Source organism: Microtus pennsylvanicus, chromosome 1 (genome assembly GCF_037038515.1).
Source record: "Microtus pennsylvanicus isolate mMicPen1 chromosome 1, mMicPen1.hap1, whole genome shotgun sequence".
NCBI classification, from domain to species: domain Eukaryota; kingdom Metazoa; phylum Chordata; class Mammalia; order Rodentia; family Cricetidae; genus Microtus; species Microtus pennsylvanicus.
This window is the reverse complement of record NC_134579.1, coordinates 90,910,262-90,930,922: the sequence shown is the minus strand read 5'-3', so window position 1 is coordinate 90,930,922 and position 20,661 is coordinate 90,910,262. Positions and strand designations below refer to the sequence as shown.

General features: G+C 39.6%; 1 protein-coding gene across 3 annotated transcripts in view; it reads right to left on the bottom strand.

Moving 5' to 3' along the window:
* The window catches only part of LOC142849899 (cytochrome P450 3A11-like), a 130,602-nt gene that overhangs the window by 90,231 nt on the left and 19,710 nt on the right, over positions 1 to 20,661 (bottom strand). The window contains exons 10-13 of one of the 3 annotated variants that reach the window (XM_075972752.1): positions 19,531 to 19,691; positions 18,518 to 18,744; positions 16,901 to 17,063; positions 13,888 to 14,173 (exon numbers count right to left, since the gene is read on the bottom strand). The exons of the other annotated variants lie outside the window; for them this stretch is intronic. Of the exons in view, the coding sequence (XP_075828867.1) occupies positions 14,078 to 14,173; positions 16,901 to 17,063; positions 18,518 to 18,744; positions 19,531 to 19,691 (647 nt within the window). The 3' untranslated portion in view covers positions 13,888 to 14,077. Of the gene's footprint in view, positions 1 to 13,887; positions 14,174 to 16,900; positions 17,064 to 18,517; positions 18,745 to 19,530; positions 19,692 to 20,661 lie in introns of those variants that run through there. 3 annotated transcript variants of the gene reach the window in all.

Below are 20,661 nucleotides of genomic sequence, written 5' to 3'. Positions count from 1 at the left end.
AGCAAAACCACTGAGAAAAGGAAGATTTGACAAAACAACTGAAGTTAGAAACTTCAGTAATAAGCATGTCATGTGCCACATTTAAGTCTATGCGGATCATTTGTGATGAACCTGCTTTGACACCTGGCCTATGGTCAGTCCACAGCAGACATTCCCAAGCTCACGTTCAGAGGGCGAGAGGCAAAGCTCACACTGCCATCAGCTCAGATTTTCTTGTAGACGTTCTATGTTTTGATTGCAAATTCTGCAAAACAATTTCATTATTCTTATTGAGATCATTATTATTATTATGCATGTATTGTGAACCCCAACTTCTTGATCCACCAGCTTTAATTTATTTATTTATTAAGGGTTTCTGCCTCCTCCCTGCCACCGCCTCCCATATCCCTCCCCCTCCCCCGATCAAATCACCCTCCCTCATCTGCTCGAAGAGCAATCAGGGTTCCCTGCCCTGTGGGAAGTCCAAGGACCACCCACCTCCATTCAGGTCTTGTAAGGTGAGCATCCAAACTGCCTAGGCTCCCCCAAAGCCAGTACGTGCAGTAGGATCAAAAACCCACTGCGACTGTTCTTGAGTTCCCATTCTTCCTCATTGTCCGCTATGTTCAGCTAGTTCAAATTTATCCCATGCTTTTTCAGACCCCGGCCAGCTGGCCTTAGTGGGTTCCCGATAGAACATCCCCATTGTCTCAGTGTGTGGGTGCACCCCTCGCGGTCCTGAGTTCCTTGCTCGTGCTTCGTCTCCTTCTGCTCCTGATTTGGACCTTGAGATTTCTGTCCGGTGCTCCAATGTGGGTCTGTTATTGTCTCCTTTCATCGCCTGATGAAGGTTAATACTCAGGAGAATGCCTATGTGTTTGTCTTTGGATTCACCCTCTATTTAGCTTCTCTTGGAACATGAATTATAAGCTCAATGTCCTTTATTTATGGTTAGAAACCAAATATGAGTGAGTACATCCCATGTTCCTCTTTTTGGGTCTGGCTTACCTCACTCAGGATAGTATTTTCTATTTCCATCCATTTGTATGCAAAATTCAAGAAGTCCTTGTTTTTTACTGCTGAGTAATACTCTAATATGTATGTATTCCATACTTTCTTCATCCATTCTTACGTTGAAGGGCATCTAGGTTGTTTCCAGGTTCTGGCTATTACACAAATTTGATGTTATCTGTCGGCTTGCTGTATATAGCTTTTATTATATTTAGGTATGACCCTTGTATCCCTAATCTCTCCAAGACTTTTATCATAAAGGGATGTTGAATTTTGTCAAATGCTTTTTCAGCATCTAATGAAATGATCATATGGTTTTTTTCTTTCAGTTTATTTATATGCTGGATTACATTGATAGATTTTCGTATGTTGAACCAGCCCTGCATCTCTGGGATGAAGCCTACTTGATCATAATGGATAATTTTTCTGACGTGTTCTTGGATTCCGTTTGCCAGTATTTTGTTGAGGATTTTTGAATCGATGTTCATGAGTGAGATTGGCCAGTAATTCTCTTTCTTGGTTGAGACTTTGTGCGGTTTTGGTATCAGAGTAACTGTAGCTTCATAAAAGGAATTTTGCAATGCCTCTTCTGTTTCTATATTGTGAAATACATTAAGGAGTATAGGTATTAGCTCTTCTTGGAAGTTCTGGTAGAATTCCGCATTGAAACCATATGGTCCTGGGCTTTTTTTGGTAGGGAGGTTTTTGATAACCGCTTCTAATTCTTTGCGACTAACAAGTCTATTTAGATTGTTCGCCTGTTCCTGGTTTAACTTTGGTATATGGTATTTATCCAAAAAAGTGTCCATTTCCTTTACATTTTCCAGTTTTGTGGCATATAGGCTTTTGTAGTAAGATCTAATGATTCTCTGAATTTTCTCTGTGTCTGTGGTTATGTCCCCCTTTTCATTTCTGATCTTATTAATTTGCAAATTCTCTCTGCCGTTTGATTAGTTTGGATAGGAGTTTGTCAATCTTGTTGATTTTCTCCAGGAACCAGCTTTTTGTTTCATTGATACTTTGGATTGTTTTCTGTGTTTCTATTCTGTTGATTTCAGCCCTCAGTTTGATTATTTCCAGTCTTCTACTCCTCCTAGGTGAGTCTGCTTCTTTTTTTCTAGAGCTTTCAGGTGGGCTGTTAAGTCTCCAATGTGAGCCTTCTCTGTTTTCTTTAAATGGGCACTTAGTGCTATGAACTTTCCTCTTAGACTACTTTCATAGTGTCCCATAAGTTCGAGTATGTTGTTTCTTTATTTTCATTGAATTCCAGGAAGACTTTAATTTCTTTCTTTATTTCTTCCTTAATCCAGGTATGGTTCAGTAGTTGACTGTTCAGTTTTTATGAACTTGTAGGCTTTCTGGGGGTAGCATTGTTGTTGAATTCTAACTTTAATCCATGGTGATCTGATTAGACACAGGCGGTTACTAATATTTTTTTGTAACTGTTGATGTTTGCTTTGTTACCGACTATGTGGTCGAGTTTCGAGAAGGTTCCATGAGCTGCAGAGAAGAAGATATATTCTTTCCTATTGGGCAAAATGTTCTATAGATGTCTGTTAAGCCGATTTGCTTCATTTCCTCTATTAATTCTCTTATTTCTCTGTTAGGTTTCTGTCTGATTGACCTGTCCATTGGTGAGAGAGGAGTGTTGAAGTCTCCTACTATTAGTGTGTGCGGTTTGATGGCTGCCTTGAGATTTAGCAATGTTTCTTTTATGTACGTGGGTGCTTTTATATTAGGGGCATAGATGTTCAGGATTGAGACTTCATCCTGATGAACTGTTCCTATTATGAGTATAAAATGCCCCTCTCCACCTCTTCTTATTGATTTAAGTTTGAAGTCAACTTTGTTAGAGATTAGTATGGCCACACCTTCTTGTTTCTTAGGTCCATTTGCTTGATAAGCCTTTTCCCAGCCCTTTACTCTGAGTAGGTGCCTGTCTTTGTGGTTGAGGTGTGTTTCTTGTAAACAGCAGAATGTTGGATCCTGTTTTCTTATCCAATCTCTTAGCCTGTGGGTTTTTATAGGTGAGTTGAGTCCATTGACATTAAGTGATATTAATGACCAGTGGTTGTTAACTCCAGTCACTTTTTTAGTCGTGGAGTTTGTGTGTTTCCCTTCTTTGATTTGTGTTGGTGAAGGGTCTCTAGATATCTGAGTTATTGTGGTCATTGTTGGACTCCTTGGTTAGTGATTTTCCTTCTATTACTTTTTGTAAGGCTGGATTTTTGGCTGCGTAGTGTTTAAATTTGTTTTTATCCTGGAAATTTTTATTTTCTCCATTTATAGTGAACGAAAGCTTGGCTGGGTATAGTAGTCTGGGCTTGCATCCATGGTCTCTCAGTTTCTGCAGTACATCTGTCCAGGACCTTCTGGCTTTCATGGTTTCCATGGAGACGTCAGGTGTAAGTTTGATAGGTTTACTTTTATAAGTGACTTGGCTTTTTTCCTTTGCAGCTCTTTAAATTTTTTCCTTATTCTGTATGCTTTGTGTTTTGATTATTATATGGCAAGGGGATTTTTTTTGATCCAGCTTATTCGGTGTTCTGTATGCTTCTTGAACCTTCATAGGTATATCTTTCTTTAGGTTGGGAAAGTTTTCTTCTATAATTTTATTAACTATATTTTCTGGGCCATTGAGCAGCCCATCTTCTCCTTCTTCTATTCCAATTATTCTTAGGTTTGGTCTTTTTATTGTGTCCCATATTTCCTGTATGTTTTGTGATGAGAGTTTGTTGGACTTGCTGTTTTCTTTGATCAGTGTGTTTATTTTCTCTATGGTATATTCAGAATCTTAGATTCTTTCTTCCAACTCTTGTATTCTGTTGGTTATGCTTGTTTCTGTAGACTCTGTTTGTTTACTTAAATTTTCCAAGTCCAGCCGGCTCTCTGTTTGTGTTTTCTTCTTTGCCTCCAATTCAGTTTTCAAGTCTTGAACTGTTTCCATTATCTGTTTAATTGTTTTTCCTTGGTTTTCTAGGGTATCATTCACTGATTTATTCAATTCTTTAAACTTTCTGTTATATTTTTCATCCATTTCTATAAGGGCATTCTTTACATGCTGTTTAACGCCATACCACCCTGAACATGCCTGATCTTGTCTGGACATAATTTTTATGGCATAAACCATGCCTTCCTGTATTGACAACCTTTCCACCAATCTGTCATAAGCTTTAGCCAAAATCTGATTGTCACATTCAGCAGTTTTGATTCTCTCAGTTAATGTTTCAGTTCCTACAGAAAGGGACTGAAGCTTACGATCCATATCAGCTGTTCCCTCTTCCATAGTAATGAATTTCTCCTTAATATCAGCCACTAATGTTTCATTTCCTACAGAAAGGGACTGAAGCTTATGATCCAAATCAGCTGTTCCCTCTTCCATAGTAATGAATTTCTCCTTTACATCAGCCTGTACCTTTTTAAAATTTTGCTCAGTTGATTGAGTCATGTTAAACAAAGATCTGTTCTCTTCCTGGAGAACGTCAAACTGATTCTTGAGAAGATTGTTGTCATTCTCAATTACTTTTAAGCATTCAACCTCTGCCTTAAGAATCCTGGATTTGTCTCCTAAAGACTTTATCATATTTCTATTATTAAACCATATAGTGCCAAGGAAAACTACGAATCCCAGAAGGATCCATAGATGTGGGGTGATAGACACCTCTTGTAATATCTCCTGCATGGTACAATCAAAAAAACTGTTAAAGTCTTGAATGGTAATGTGTTCAGACATTTATTTTTATAAAAGAATTTTTTTTTTTACCTGCAAAGACCAGTTCCCGCCAGTGGTGGCGAAAGAAATGCACTTGAGTCCACGTGGCCGAGGCCAGAGCCAGTCTGAAACAACTCAAAACCGAAAGTTATTGTTCTGCCCGAGAAGTTAGAGTGGTCGCGGGGTTTCTCTGTGGCTTTGGAGCCTGTCCTGGAACTAGCTCTTGTAGACCAGGCTAGCCTCGAACTCACAGATTTCCACCTGCCTCTGCCTCCCAAGTGCTGGGATTAAAGGCATGTGCCACCACCTCCCGGCTCCTGAGTGCTGTGATCAATGACATGTGCCACCATTGCCTGGCTCCCGAGTGCTGTGATTAGACACATGCGCCACCTGGCCTGGCGAAGTCACTTTGTATCAGACCAAAGCGTCCACTGTGGCGGCTTTTGTTGCAAAACCGCAGGTACTTGAGCTTCTGCTAATTCAGGCAGCGGGGTTCCACTGCAAACTTACCCAAGGCAGGCTGGGAGGGGTTAATTGCTCTGGCAAGCAGGCAGGGCAGAATGGGTGTGTGTGGCCAAGTGTATCTCGGACTCAGCACTGGGGCCTGAGTCACGAACTAAAAAACGGCACCCAGGAGTGTGCTGTATTAGCTAGCGGGTTACGTGCTTGAGTCCAATCGCATTTCCTCAGCTCCGGTAGCTAATCTTGCTTGCAAAGGCTATGAAAGATCGAGCTTGCGCCCTCCGTGCTGGGGTGGGGGCAAAATAGTCCAATGTTGGACGCCAAAATGTAACAGCATAAATGAATGCAGACAGATTGTAAAAATATATACAGCTTTAATGGGGAAATAGACTTACAGAACCACCGTTTCCGCAGAGACCAGGAAAGCAGAAGAGACAGCTGGGAGCACGCTCGCCAGATTTGTAGGTAAACATTAGCCCGAGGCGAACACGGCCCCTAAGGGGCTGGATTTATCCCTACATGCCTCTTTTACTGTGATGCTTCTTGGACCCCAGATGTAGAAGTTGCAATAAATGTAATATAAGTATAAAATATAAAACCAACTCGGGATGGGCACCCTACGGTCACTTACTCTGCATTTTAACATGTTGTGCGTCTCTGTAGCAGCGCCCATCTGCTGCAAATGAAGCTGTTTTTGATGAGGGGAGAAAGCTACATTTAGCAGTGGGTATAAGCACTGTTAACCCATGAGCCTTCTCTCCAGTCCAAGTTTATGCTATTTAATGTAATTTGTAGTGCCAGCTTTAGAATATCAACTGCACTGTGAAGGGAAAAGATTGGGAGGACAAACAGCTTCTATTTCCCTGGGTGGCCTGCTGAACTTCCTGCTATGTTTAAGTTGTAAGGTAATGAGGGCTTTGGAGACCATGGCTTTTCCGTTCAAAAGAAGCCAATGTTGTGAACACAGAGGTTAAGGTGGAAATATGAGGAGGGGGTAGAGCAACCATAGGTCAGATAAATGGTATGGTGACTCATGGATGATATGAGCAAAACAAAGAAAGGGAGGCAGGAAAGTGTTCAGGGCATGAGACATCTGAGAAGGAACAAAATTTTGCATCTGGCAGCTTTCTCCATGTTTCTGCTATTCCCTAATCCTGCCATGTGGATGCTTTAGTGCAAAGGGAACACCTAACACAGAAACTCAGTGCGGAATATTTCTGTCTATAGGAAAATAGATCCTTCTTGTATCTGAAATAATCTAGTTTATGGGCCAGAGAGATGGCCCAGTGGGTGCTTGCTGCTGAGTCTCAGGACCTGAGCTTAATCCCTGATAAACCACATAAAGGAAAGATAGAACCAATGCCCACAGATTGTCCTCTGACCTCCACAGACACTGCATGGTATTCATGCGTATTCACAGAGAGAAGTAAAGAAATTAATAAAATTTAAAAAACATTTTTAATATTTAAAAATTTTATTTGATATGTATGAATGTTTGTATAGCCTTCACTGTTCTAGAATTCACTCTGTTGAAAAGACTGGTCTTTAACTCAGAGGCCCACCTGCCTATGTCTCCCAAGTGCTGGGATTAAAGGCTTGTTCCACCACCACCCTGATGGAGGAAGTTCATTGGCTAATAAAGAAACTGCCTTGGCCCATTTGATAGGCCAGCCTTTAGGTGGGCGGAGTAAACAGAACAGAACGCTGGGAGGAAGAGGAAGTGAGCTCAGACTCCACAGCTCTCCTCTCGGGAGCAGATGCCTCAGAGAGACGCCATGCTCCCAGCTCCCAGGCAGACGCATGCGATGAAGCTCTGACCCACGAAGGACATAGGCTAGAATCTTCCCGGTAAGCGCACCTAGGGGCGCTACACAGATTATTAAAAATGGGCTAAATTAATATGTGAGAATTAGCCTAGAAGAGGCTAGATAGAAATGGGCCAAGCAGTGATTAAATGAATACAGTTTGTGTGTTGTTATTTCAGGCATAAGCTAGCCAGGCAGCCGGGGTGCTGGGGACGCAGCCCCGCCGCCCTTATTACTACATGCTCTGCTTGCTAGAGGCAGGCAAGTGCTCTCGTCTAAGAGAGGCTTCCTGACTCAGCTTTAGCTGCAAAACCTTGCACCTCTTTTAAGAGGTCCGGCCACGAAACACTTAAATGGTGTTGATAAAAGCTGAGTGAATGCTTGTTTGATTTCAGTCATAGCAGGAAAAAAGTTGTGCTGTTTGAAAATGTCGGCTTTCTGGGCTGTCCTGCCAGGGCAGACTCTGACTCTTTCACGCAGGCGGTTCATGTGGTTTGCAAGCACATGTTTCTGAAGCTTGCTTTCTTGCAGGGACCTTGAAATGCCAAAGAGTTGTGGCAATAAAAATGGCTACAGACGGTACCTCTGCCATGAGGCTGGAAAGCTAAGGAATAAAGTGGATCTAGCTGTCAAAGCCATGGTTTTAATCCTACCGATATTGCTCAGTAATTTAAAGGCTCGTGTGGTTAGAAAAAGAGAGAGATATACAGTAAAGAGAGATTCAAAGAAAAAAACCTTTAAATGATTTACAATATGTTAAAAATATATGCAGGCTAAAAGTTAAAGTTCTTAAAGTAAAAAACAAAAAAAAGGGAAGAAAGAGAGTAGTTGGGTGTGGTAGTACACACCTTTGATCCCCAACACTTGGGAGGCAGAGGGAGATTGACCTCTGTGTCTTCAAGGTGTGGTAGCACACGCCTTTAATCCCAATGCCTGGGAGGCAGAGACAGACAAATCTCTGTGAGTTCAAGGTGTGGTAGCATACATCTTTAATTCCAGCATTGAGGAGGCAGAGACAGAAGGATATCTGAGTGTTCAAGGACAGCCTGGTCTACAGAGTTATTCCAGGACAAAGATATACAGAGAATCTGTCTCAAAACGCAAAAAATAAAAGTAAAAATAAACAAAATAGAGGTTAAAACAAAGCACACAAAGATGGAAAATACACAGAGAATTTTTGATACTGTATGCTATTATGCTTTCTTTGCATTGTTTGAATGCTGAGGAAGGAGCAACAGCTGCTCAAAGATATTTGTTTATAAATGCTGCTGAAGTAATCCGACATAGATATTTTGAAAATACCTTGACTTCAGAATTTGGATCTAAGGATACGATACTTTGGAAAAGAGTTTTTTCTTTTGTTTTCACAGAGGATGAGACCCTGTGGATTGCTTCTATCCCAATATGGTATGACGGACCACGCCCTCCTGAAGGGTTGCTGTGAACACCTTCAAAAAATTACTTCACTCAACTGCTGACTGAGATGAATCTAGCACACAGGTTATACCATAAAAGACCTGATTAACAGCGCCCCCATTCATCAGGAAGCAGTTTGAAGAGAAATAACTACACCCATGTTCCCATATATTGTTTATAAATGTTCTTTTATATTTAAAGGGGGAGATGATACAGATATGAATTATTTGCATTGGTGTGGATTTAGATTTGACTTTATTGATATAAATTTAAGGTCAATCTTGTTATATGTATATGTATTTCTGACCTTGACTAAGGTATTATGATTGTGTAGTTTATGTAAAAATGTAATGTATATAGGTTGTTAATGGATAATCATCAATAATAGTTGTTTGTAGTCATGTTAGATTTTCTAGATGTGCATTTCATTTAGATAGACATTCTTCATATCTTTCAAAGACTACATTTATATCTTTGAATATGGCATTTTAAATGTTCTAATAACTTAGAGCTTTTCATGACAATGAGACTCGTCTTCTCCTGGCAGCACCAGCTACTTCAAAAGGAAGATGGGCATCGAAGAGGCTCGTTATGGAGTTTGATAGCCATTTGGGCAAGAAACTGCTCTTGCCTGGACTGTTGCATAAACTGGACACAGAAAACCCTCAGAGAGAGGACTGCTGAACTTGCCTAAAGGTGAGATGACCTTTTGGGATTCCTGATACATGAAAGAGTCTCCGAGACATTCTGCAGGAAACAGCAGATAGTGACTGAACTGCCTTTGAAATTTTCTGCTTAATTGAAATGTCTGCTGGAAACTACGGGCCTGTAGGCTGAAGATGGATGCCCTAATGGTACAGAGGAAATTTGGGTGACTGTCCAGGCAGCGAGACGTCTCTGTGATTTCTAGAGTTTTGTAAGATGCTTACTTCTCATTTACTTAGGTAATATTATATCCTTCTGGAGTTTTTGATGGAGTTGAAGAATAGATAGATATATTTTTCCTTAGTTATGATAAAAGATAAAGTAGAGGTAAATATTGTAACTGTCATTCTTGCTTTATAACTGTTTTGTTATATGTAATTTTGCTATGTTAAAGTGAAAGCCTTTCCTTTTTATTTAAACAGAAAAAGGGGAAATGATGGAGGAAGGTCATTGGCTAATAAAGAAATTTCAGGCTTTAGAACAATTGGTACAGGAGCAATTAGATGCTCGACATATTGAGGAGTCAACTAGGCCTCAGAATTCTCCTGTGTTTGTTGTAAAAAGAAATCTGGTAAATGGGAAATGATGACAGATCTAAGGGCTGTCAACAAGGTAACTCAACCGATTGGCCCTCTACAGTTTAGAATTCCTCTGCCTTCTCTGTTACCAAAAGGATGGTCTCTTATATTTATTGAGTTAAAGGATTGCTTCTTCACTATATCTTTACAAGAAAAGGGTAGAGAAAAATTTGCCTTCACAGTGCCTACTTACAATAACGCTCAGCCTACTAGGAGATACCAGTGGACTGTCCTCCCACAGGAGATGCTCAATAGCCCCACCCTGTGTCAATACTTTGAGTCAGCTGTTGGAAATAATATGTAGGCAATTCCCTACATATTTTACCCTATAATTTACCCTTACATGGATGACATTTTGCTATTGGATTCAAGCATAGATACTTTAGCAAGAATGTTTGAGGAAATAAATATAGTTTTGCCTAAATGGGGATTACAAATTGCTCTTGAAAAGATTCAAATAGGAAATTCTGTTAATTACCTAGGTTACAGAATAGGTTTACGGAAAATTAGAACACAAAAGGCACAAAATTACAACACAAAAGGAGAGACTGATTACAGACTCTTAATGACTTTCAAAGACTGTTAGGAGACATTTCCAGTGTATGACCGTCTGTTGGGATAACACCTGATTTAATAATTCATTTAAACAAAACCTTAGACGGTGATAAAGATTTGAATTGTCCCAGAGAATTAACAGCTGAAACAGAAAAAGAAGTGACAATGGTTGAGGAAAAATTACAGGAGGCACATGTGGATAGGGTGAATCTAAATCTTAGTTGTATTCTAGTCATATTGCCTTCCAGAATTTCTCCTACAGGAATTTTAATGCAGAGGGAAGATATTTTAGATGGACCTTTTTACCACAGAAACCAAGTAAAAAATTAAAACCTCATGTGGAAAATGTCTCTGAATTAACTATAAAAGGTAAACTGAGGCTTCATCAACTAGCAAGTATAGATCCAGCAGAAATTATAGTGCCTTTCACTACTGGTGAAATAAAAGAGTTAATTTTAAAGAACCTCTTAATACAGTTACTGATTCACAATATGCAGAAAGAGTTATCTTGCATATTGAAACCACTGAATTTATACAAGATGATACAGAATTGAATTAATTGTTTATTCAGGTACAAGACATAATCAGAAATAGGCTTTGTCTGATGTACATAACACACATTCCATCCCATACGGGTATGCCAGGTCCTCTAGCACAAGGTAATGCAGAAATTGATTGTTGATTGGAAGCATGTTGCAGGCCTCAGAATTTCATAAAACATCACATCATTAGCAAAGTTTTAGAGAAAGAGTTTTGTATTACATGGCAACAAGCTAAGGAGATTATAAAGAGATGTTCTGCTTGCTCTTTATATAACCAAACACCACTACATGCAGGGACTAACCTAAAGGGTACTCAAAGAAATGAAATTTGGCAGATGGATGTTTTCCACTTTGCAGAATTTGGAAAATTAAAATATGTACATCACACCACTGACACTTATTCAGGCTTTCATTGGGCAGCTGCTTTAAGCTCAGAAAAAGCTCATTCAGTAATCATAGATTTATTAGAAGTTATGGCCATCATGGGTATACCTGCACAAATTAAAACAAATAATGGTCCAGCTTATGTCTCTAGGAAAATGAAGTGGTTTTTTTCTTAAATATTAAGCATTTTACATGTATACCACACAATCTTTTTTACTTATATTCATAAGTATATAGAGCTGGTTTTGGAGTTGGAAATCTGGCTCAGTCCTCTTTAATTCCAAGCCTGTTGTTAAGAGAAAAACCCAGAGTTTCTGTCTCATATCAAGAGCCATGATGTGGGACAGAAGGCAAAAAGAATTTAGAAAACATCTTTGCTTTTCTTCATATCTATCATGCCTTTCATTGAATATATATGTCTGTTTATGTCTATATAATTAATGTTAAAGTTTTCCACAATGAACAATGAATTTTCCTGCAGTAATCTTTGAAGTTTCCAGGAAGAAATGGGGACCCATAACAACAACTCCACCTGGAAGATATGATGTCATGATACTGATAGTGCTGCTACAAGACCTGTTTTGGGTACCAGCTGCACAAGACAGTTCCTACTTGGTTAGCTGAAATGGTGTACATCGTTTACAACATTCTGGCCAGACCTCCACAAAATACTCAAAGACTATTTGCAGTCTTACCAGACATTAATCTTGAAATTTAACCATCATTTAATTTTCACAGGATCCCCTAGAAAGAAGGTTGCCCCCATGACAGCTGGAAGTAATTTTTTTTAAGATTTATTTATTTATTATGTATACAGTATTGTCAGTATTCTGTCTGCATGTGTGCCTGCAGGCCAGAAGAGGGCACCAGATCTCCTTACGGATGGTTGTGAGCCACCATGTGGTTGCTGGGAATTGAACTCAGGACCTTTGGAAGAACAGGCAGTGCTCTTAACCACTGAGCCATTTCTCCAGCTCCCGCTGCTGGAAGTAATTTTAGAGGACGATGTCTCTTCTAGCAAAGTTTGTCCTCAGGTTTAGGGACGTCATTTAGGGGTTGATTATGATTGATATATGGTTGAGAGTTGGGGGAGGAATTTTATAAGCTCAGGGATATTTTTGAAAAAAGAGAGGGAAAATTGGATAATGGGATAATAGATTGGTATTTGTGAGTTATTATTAATAGACAATTACATTGGCATGGATTCTTGTATATGAATACAAAGTTAAATTATATTGAATATTGTATGCACGCATGCTTCTACCTCTGTTTAAAACATATATATATATATATATATATATATATATATATATATATTTACCATATTGCAGTGTACATTTCTAAGTCTGATCAAGATACTTGTACATTGTTTACATTTGGAGTCATTGTCCTCATTTATTGCATAGTTGTTTACTGTCTTAATCTTTAAGTTAGATAGGTATTAAGAATTATAGAGCAATAGTCATCTATGTTTGTCATATTTATAGTTATACTAATAGGGTCTTTTTAGATACATAAATATTATATTCCATATAAATAGATAATCTTCAACTTCTTCAAAGAGCTGTAGAAAATGACATTTAATCTAACTTAGAGTTATGTGGTAGTGAGACACAATCGCTCCTGGCAACACCGATCTATTCCTGGGAGACTGTTGAGCACTCAAGACACTCCACTTGGAGCTTGTCTTCTTCTTGGCAAAACCTGCCTCTGGGCAAGGAACTGCCCATACTTCAACTACTGACAAAATACATAGTATCTGGAAATACATAAGCAGAACTGTCAAATCTTGCTAAGACAGGGCAATATGGTTTTGAAAATTTTCTTGCCTTTAAAAGTAATCTGTCAGTTATTCTAGGCCTTAGCTAAAGTTGTTTGCCTCAACGTTGCAAATGTAACTTTGGGTGATTGCCCAGGTAGCCAGTTGTCTCTGCGATTCGTTGCATGTTTTGGAAGTTGTTTGATTGCAATTCCTAATTACTCAAATAACATTGTTTCCCTTCTCAGATCTTTGATAGGGTAGAAAACTATATAAATGTAGTTACTTTTCACTCATGACTTGTCCAAGTTATTTATTATACAATACTTAAGCTAGTTAGAATAGGATATTTGCTCTTATTGTATATAATTTTGTAGTAGGTTTGGAACTCTCTTACTTAAACAAAAGAGGGAGGTGCTGCAGGAGCTCCTTCTGCTCCTTTAGCCCATAGTCTTTTAGATACCAGCCCACCTGATGAGAAGCCAAGGACAATGGCACGGGGTTTTGATCCTATGCAATGTGCTGGCTTTGCGGGAGCCTAGCCAGTTTGGATGTTCACCTTCCTAGATATGGACAGAGGGGGGAGGACCTAGGACTTACCACAGGGCAGGGAACCCTGACTGCTCTTTGGACTGGAGAGGGAGGGGGAGAGGAGTGCGAGGAGGGGGAGAAGGGTGGGAGGAGGGGGAGAAGGGTGGGAGGAGGGGGAGGGAAATGGGAGGCTGGGAGGAGGTGGAAACTTGTTTTTTTTCTTCCTTTTCTCAATTAATAAAAAGATACCAGCCCACTTGGGCGTGGTCTCTTTGGCTTGCAAAAGCAGTGTTAGCCATGTGCTCCCTCTCTTGCTTCAGACTCGGCTCTGACAACCAGACTCTTTTCCTGGTCATGCAGGGGGCTGTTGTCCAGGACGGTAATCTGTAAGTTTTCCCCTTTAAATAAATAACCCTTTTATTAATCATAATTCCAAACTTGTGTGGGATTGTTTTGTGACATTCTCCTTTATTTTGACAATGAGAAAGCTCAATGGATGTACTGAATCCTTAACCATGCACCAAGTCCAGTTGATTAATTCTTATCTTCATCTGTGTTTTATTCATGAAGTAAATTAAAGATTCCAATGTTCTTGGACACCACCTGAAGAGGAACACTGCAGAGTCCTTGAGGGAAAGTCATGCTCCAGTTATGAGCACATCCCGTGGAACAACCTTTAGAACAATGGGTTTTTCTGGTTTAAGAAGTGGTTTTCTGTGTAATTTCAAGGGAATCTGCAACCATGGAAGAAAAAAATATTGAGAATCAATGAGTGAGCCAACAACAACCCATATTGAAAGGTAAAAACCATTCAGAATGATGTTTTGAAGGTACATCTAAGCTGCATTTGAGGTCATATGCTTGGTCCATTAGATGGTGAAAACATGCTTCCAAATATGCATAAGGCAATATATTTATTGAGACTCTCTGGTAGACAGGGACTGAGATGAAGCCATGCTTATTTATGTTATTTCAGTTCTACACTACTTTAGAGGAAAACTGTTAAAATTTTTAAACTTTAATTTTTGTTTTGTTTTAATTTTTTCAAAACAGGGTGTCATTCTGTACCTGAGTCTGCCCTACATCTCATTATGTAGACCAGGCAGGCCTTGAAGTCACAGAGATGAGCTCTGCCCGTGAGTGCTGGTATTAAATACATGAGCCACTAAGCCTGGCCAATTTTACATATTTGAGCCTTAGTTACTATGTCATATTGTTTTTTGTAAGTCCTGAAAAGTTATTTTTTGTTTGTTGACATTTGCAAGTTATCCATGAGAGGATACATTTCTACTCTATGAACAGTCCTCACAGCCTAGATCATATGTCACTAGTACAGTGTGTCCATTCAGATAAGTCTTTAGGAGGACAGATATTTGCTTGCTTTCCTAGCATCTATTATGACTTTGAAAGATGGGATAAATGAAGAATTCTGAGTCCTCCTGTGTTTTCAGTGGTGCTTTAGTCCTATGCTAGTCAGAGACAGAGGGGAGCAGTGGAATAATCTTTTGTTCACAAGAGAAGGGAGGATAACAAAGTTGTCATGGAGACAGAGATGAGTCAAATTTAAGAGGATTGGAGCTTGCCAGAGCATCTGCCTTTGAAAGATGTTCCATTGGCTCTCAAAACTTGAACTTTGCTTTGTCTGTCTATATCTCTGTACATGCTTATGATTTAAATGCTTTAGGGAGAAAGTAGTAAAATAAGTGAGGTTGTGGGTTGACAAATCTACATAACTTCCTTAAACCACAAATCACAGAACAAATATTTCCATCCCTCTCTTCATTCAATAAAACTAATTGACAAAGAGAAGGCACATTTTAAACACACAAATCTCTTAAGTTTTAGCCATACCTTTGCATGAAACAGGAACAAATTGTTCAGGAAAATGCAAATGCTTTCTCTAAATGTCCTATCATATTCTTTTAAAATATTAAGTAGTATACATTTGTTTTCCATGAGGCATAAAAAGAGATGTGCATAAAATTTATACACAAGTGTTATCTGTTATTTTAAAATTAGTTTTGATGTTTTTATAAAAGAATATTAAAATTGTACGCTCTACTTCAAAACATTTACCAAAGGCTTTCAATGCACAAATTCTCCACAAAGGATCTTTGGAGTTGGTAGAAGGAATGATATGAGGTGGTATAGCAAAGATACAGAATCTCCTTCAATACTGAGAGAAAAAGCACAACCAAACTGGAGGCTTTAATGACAAAGTATTAGCACAGGTGATAAATACAGCCTGCAGAAGCCAAAAGTAGAATATAAAGCACATGAGGAAATACATCCAAGAAGAAGATTCATTTGCAGAATTAACAAGAACTTGAATATGAGAAAAGAATATGGAGGAAAAAAGAATACACTGTTTATGGAAACATGACAGATATTTGTTTCTGGTGCAGAGGTCCTGAGAAGTGAGGCAGAACCAGCAATATGTCCCATAAGGTTGAAAATCATCCATAACCAGCAACTTTGTTAAGATTTATTTTTTATTGTATGTGTAGGAATGTTTTACCTGCACATGTGTTTGTATACCACATATGTGCAGTCTCAATGGAAGCCAGAAAAGAACACAAGCAGCCCTGGAAGTGGATTTACAAATGGTTGTTAGCCAATTTTTGTGTACTGGGAAATGAACTCAGGTACTTTGTAAGAACAGCTAGTACTCTTAACCACTGAGCCATCACTTGAGTCCTAACATTTATGTTTTACAATAATGATTCTCAATTTAGCATCACATTGAAAGCCAGATATGGGCTTTTAAAGCCATGCTCTGGTAAATTATTTTAGGATTTCAGACATTATCTCCAGGAATCATGAATTTCTCTTTTTGCTTCTGACGTGGGGTATTCTGTAGCTCCTGCTGGCTTCAAATTCACTATGCAGCCAAGGATTACTTGAATTTCTGATCATCGGGCCTTGTCCTTTTGAGTACAGGGATTGCAGGTATGCTTCCTCAGAGCTGCTTCATGCATTTCTGGGGATGGGAACCAGGTCTTTGTGCATGCCAGTTAAGCACTTTGTCATTTGAGAAATATATATGAGTTGTAAAGTTCCTCAGTGATTCTAATATACAGCCAGTAGTTGACAGGACTGTCAGAGGAGGGCTTCTGTGAGTTCTGGAAGAATAGTGCACCACCCAACAAACATGAGCCATGATCACTGAGCCACTTTATAGCACATGGCATAACAATTTTCCGTGGACATGACTGGAAATACAAAGAGAATGCACAGAATCCTGTCATACTGCCTGCACTAACTCCTCATAATGCTACAGTTGTACTCTATACTGATTCAGCACCAGAGGCCCCTCAATTCTTCCCTGGATACAAATCACTCATTAGACCATAAAACAAGTTAGCAAACCTCAAACAAGCAGATTCAATTTTATACACAGAACCTTCAGTTGAAAAATGTCTCCCATAAAATACTACTTACAGAGACATTTTTTCCCTCACCTGTGTTTCCTTACAAGGCTGGAAGGAGAAGTTCTGCAGGAGTTTAGTGAGAGCGAGTTTCATGTTCATGAGAGCAAACCTCATGCCAATGCAGTTCCTGGGTCCATACCCAAAGGGCATGTATACATAAGGATTGATGCTGCCCTTGTTCTCCTTGATGAACCTGGAGACACAGAGTAATAACAAGTTAGAAAAGGATAGAAGCATAAGATCTACATCCATGAATTTACCTTCAGACATCTAACCAGACATACAGGGAGAATAGTAAAGGTTCACTGAACTGATTCCTGGTGTTTGACTCTGAGGATTGTACACTAAAAGTCCTTTTTGTCCCCCTTGGCCTAAAAAAGTTTCCATATCTGAGATAAGACAAATGCTTTAGACAGAAAATGTATCCTGTGTGCCCACTAGTGTTATGTGGTAGGGATAATGAACCACTGTCTGATTGGATCAGAGTTCCAATTTACAGTGGTATTTAATGCCTGATAGTGTAAATCTGGAGGTTATATGCACTAGGGTTGAATGTACTACTGTTGTTTTGCTAAGTGGACATGGTATCAAACTGTCTTCTGAATATTCATGTTTATACACAAAAACTAGTGCTGCTATTAGTCTTGGTCAGAGAAGCTTCTGATTGCAGTGGAGACAGTTAACACAGAGACTCATAACTGCTCAAAATGCTGAGAATGAGGGATGGTGGAGTGCTCAGTGCTTAATGGGACATCTGTATCATCCCCTCCAAGGCTCATGGAACATCTCAGAAGAGGGAGCAGAATGACATAAGACCCAAGAATGAAAGGGGTGCTGTGAAACACTATCTTCTGGACCTGACGCAGCCATTGTACTTATGAATTCACAGCAACTGTGGTTGCCTACACAAGGCTAGACCATGTTGATACACTCCATCAAGGATTGGGGAGGGAGTTTGTGAAACATCACCTCTGTGAGGAACTATTGACAAGCAATGGTTCCTGGAGTGGGGGGATTCTTTTTAATGGCGTAGCTCTTGGTGAGTTGTCCATTCTGCAGTAAATAACTCCTAGACCTGCACTTATGCAAGCAACCACAATTAAAATCATGAGTCACAAGACAACAGGACGACATGAATAGAGGAGGAAGACTTGATGGGGACAAGCAGGGCTTCAACAAGTGTGCAAGGGAGAAGTGGTAGGAGGCGAAAATGACAAAAATTTCTTATATGTACATGCAATTGTCAAAGAATAAAAAATAACCAAAATACTCTTTACATACATGCCATTGTCAAAGAATAAAAGCAAATGGGGGAATACATGTCTAATCTCCTAAAGACTCTTCAATATAATGCTGGGTTCCATCTCTCAAAAGCATGTGTCAGTTAGACTGAAGGAAAGCATGTTCCTGCCTCACACTTAAGTTGGTCATTTGTTACTTGATGAAGGAGGATTAAAACACTGTATTTAAATTCTCATTTTTTCTTCCCATCTCTCTTCCCCTGTCCCTTTTCCCCTTTCTGTCATTCTCTTCACAGAATGCAAATGGATATTAAATCCCATTTAGATAATCTTTTCATAAGAGACACTATAATATACACAGCCCAGCATAGTTCAAAGTGGGTTCCAACTACTGGAATTCTAGTACCTTTCAGGGCGGAATTCTTCAGGCTCTTGCCAGTACTGTGGGTCACGGTGAAGAGAAAAAATTGGTATTATCACTACTGACCCCTTGGGAATAAACACACCACCCATTTCCATATCTTGTTTACAGACTCTCTGAATTCTGTCAGCAACTGAGTATAATCTGAGGGTTTCACTCAGCACCATGTCGAGGTACTCCATCTCCATCACTTTGTCATAGCTGGGAGGTGCCTGGGAAGAAAGAAAAAGGTTTGTTCTGAGATTTTAGATTACCTTTCAATTGATCTGTATTGTACTGTTGAGTTCTCAGTAGTCCAAAGTTGAGCTGAGCACTGCAAAGGTCATAGGCACCTATAATACATTTTAAAAGATTTTAAAATTGTTTTATTTTATGAGTGTAGCTGTTTACCTACATATGTGTATGTGTGCCACATAAGCACAATGTCCACAGAAGTCAGGAGAGGGCATCACATCCCTTGTGACTGACATTACATATAGTCGAGGGTTGACTCTTGGGTACTGGGAATCAAACCTGGATGGATTTTCTGAAAGAGCAACCAACGCTCTTAACCATTGAGCTAGCTATCCAGTCTCTTACAGAATGGTTAGAATAACTATCACTTGGGCTTTAAAGATATCTCAATTTATGAACTGTCTAGTATGCAATCCTGAGTTCAGATACATATCATTCATAAAGCCAGACACAGTGGCTAACATCTATAATCCCAGCAGGGCGGGGGAAGGGACAGAGACAGGGCATGCCTGGTGATCCTTTTCCAGACTGCCTAACCAATTTGATGATCTACAGATTCGGTGAGAATACCTGTGTCAAAAACCATGGTGGAGAGTGATTTAGAAAAATACCCAGTACAGGTCTATGATCTATGCATACACACATCACACACACACACACACACACACACACACACACACACACACACACACACACACACAAAGCATTTTTTGTGAAAAGAAGGTATGTCTTCTTCTCTTCTATTCCAAGCACCATCCATTCACCTTATTGGGCAGAGCCACATCGATCTCCTCCCGCAGTTTCTTCTGGATATCAGGGTGAGTAGCCAGTAAATACAGGACAAAGGCAAGGGTGCTGCTGGTGGTTTCGTAGCCAGCAAAAATAAAGGTAATTGACTGGGCCATGATCTCTACATCAGACAGAGCTGAAAGTAAGAAAACATTTCAGGAAAGTCAGGTCAGGGTGTACCAACACAGAAGAGATAAGAAGATAATCAAACGAGGCTCCTGTTTTGCTAGATACTATCTTACACCTGTCAGAATCGCTAAAATCAAAAACACCAATGATAGCCAATGCTGGAGAGGATGTGGAGTAAGGGGAACACTCATCCCTTGCTGGTGGGAATGCAAACTTGTGCAACCACTTTAGAAATCAGTGTGGCAGTTTCTCAGGAAACTGGGAATCAACCTATCTCAGGATCCAGCAATTCCACTCTTGGGATTATACCCAAGAGGTGCCCAATCATACTACAAAAGCACTTGTTAAACTATGTTCATAGCAGCACTATTTGTGATAGCCAGAACCTGGAAACAACCTAGGTGCCCTTCAATGGAAGAATGGATAAAGAATGTGTGGCACATATACACTTTAGAGTTCTAATCAGAGGTAAAAAGCAATGACATCTTGAATTTTGCATGCAAATGGATAGAAATAGAAAATACTTTACTGAGTGAGATAACCCAAAAGATGAATATGTTATGTACTCACTCATAAGTGGATTCAGGCCATAAACAAAGGACATTGAGCCTATAATTCATGATCTTAGAGAAGCTAAATAAGAAGGTGAACCCAAAGAAAAACATATATTTATATTCCTGGATATTGGAAGTAGACAGGATCGCTGGGCAGAAGTTGGGAACACAGGGGTGGAGGCGGGTTGGGGGAAAAAGAGATGGGGAAAGAGAAGGGAGAAGGGGAGGATTGGGGAGAGCTTAGGGGAATGGGATGGTTGATATGGAGGAAGGGTGGATATGGAAGAAGGGACGAAGATATCTTAATTAAGGGAGCCATTGTAGGGTTGGCAAGAGGCTTGGCTCTAGAGAGGTTCCCCAGTGTCCAAGGAGATGTCCCCAGTTAGGTACTTGGGCAGCAGTGGAGAGGGTGCCTGAACTGGC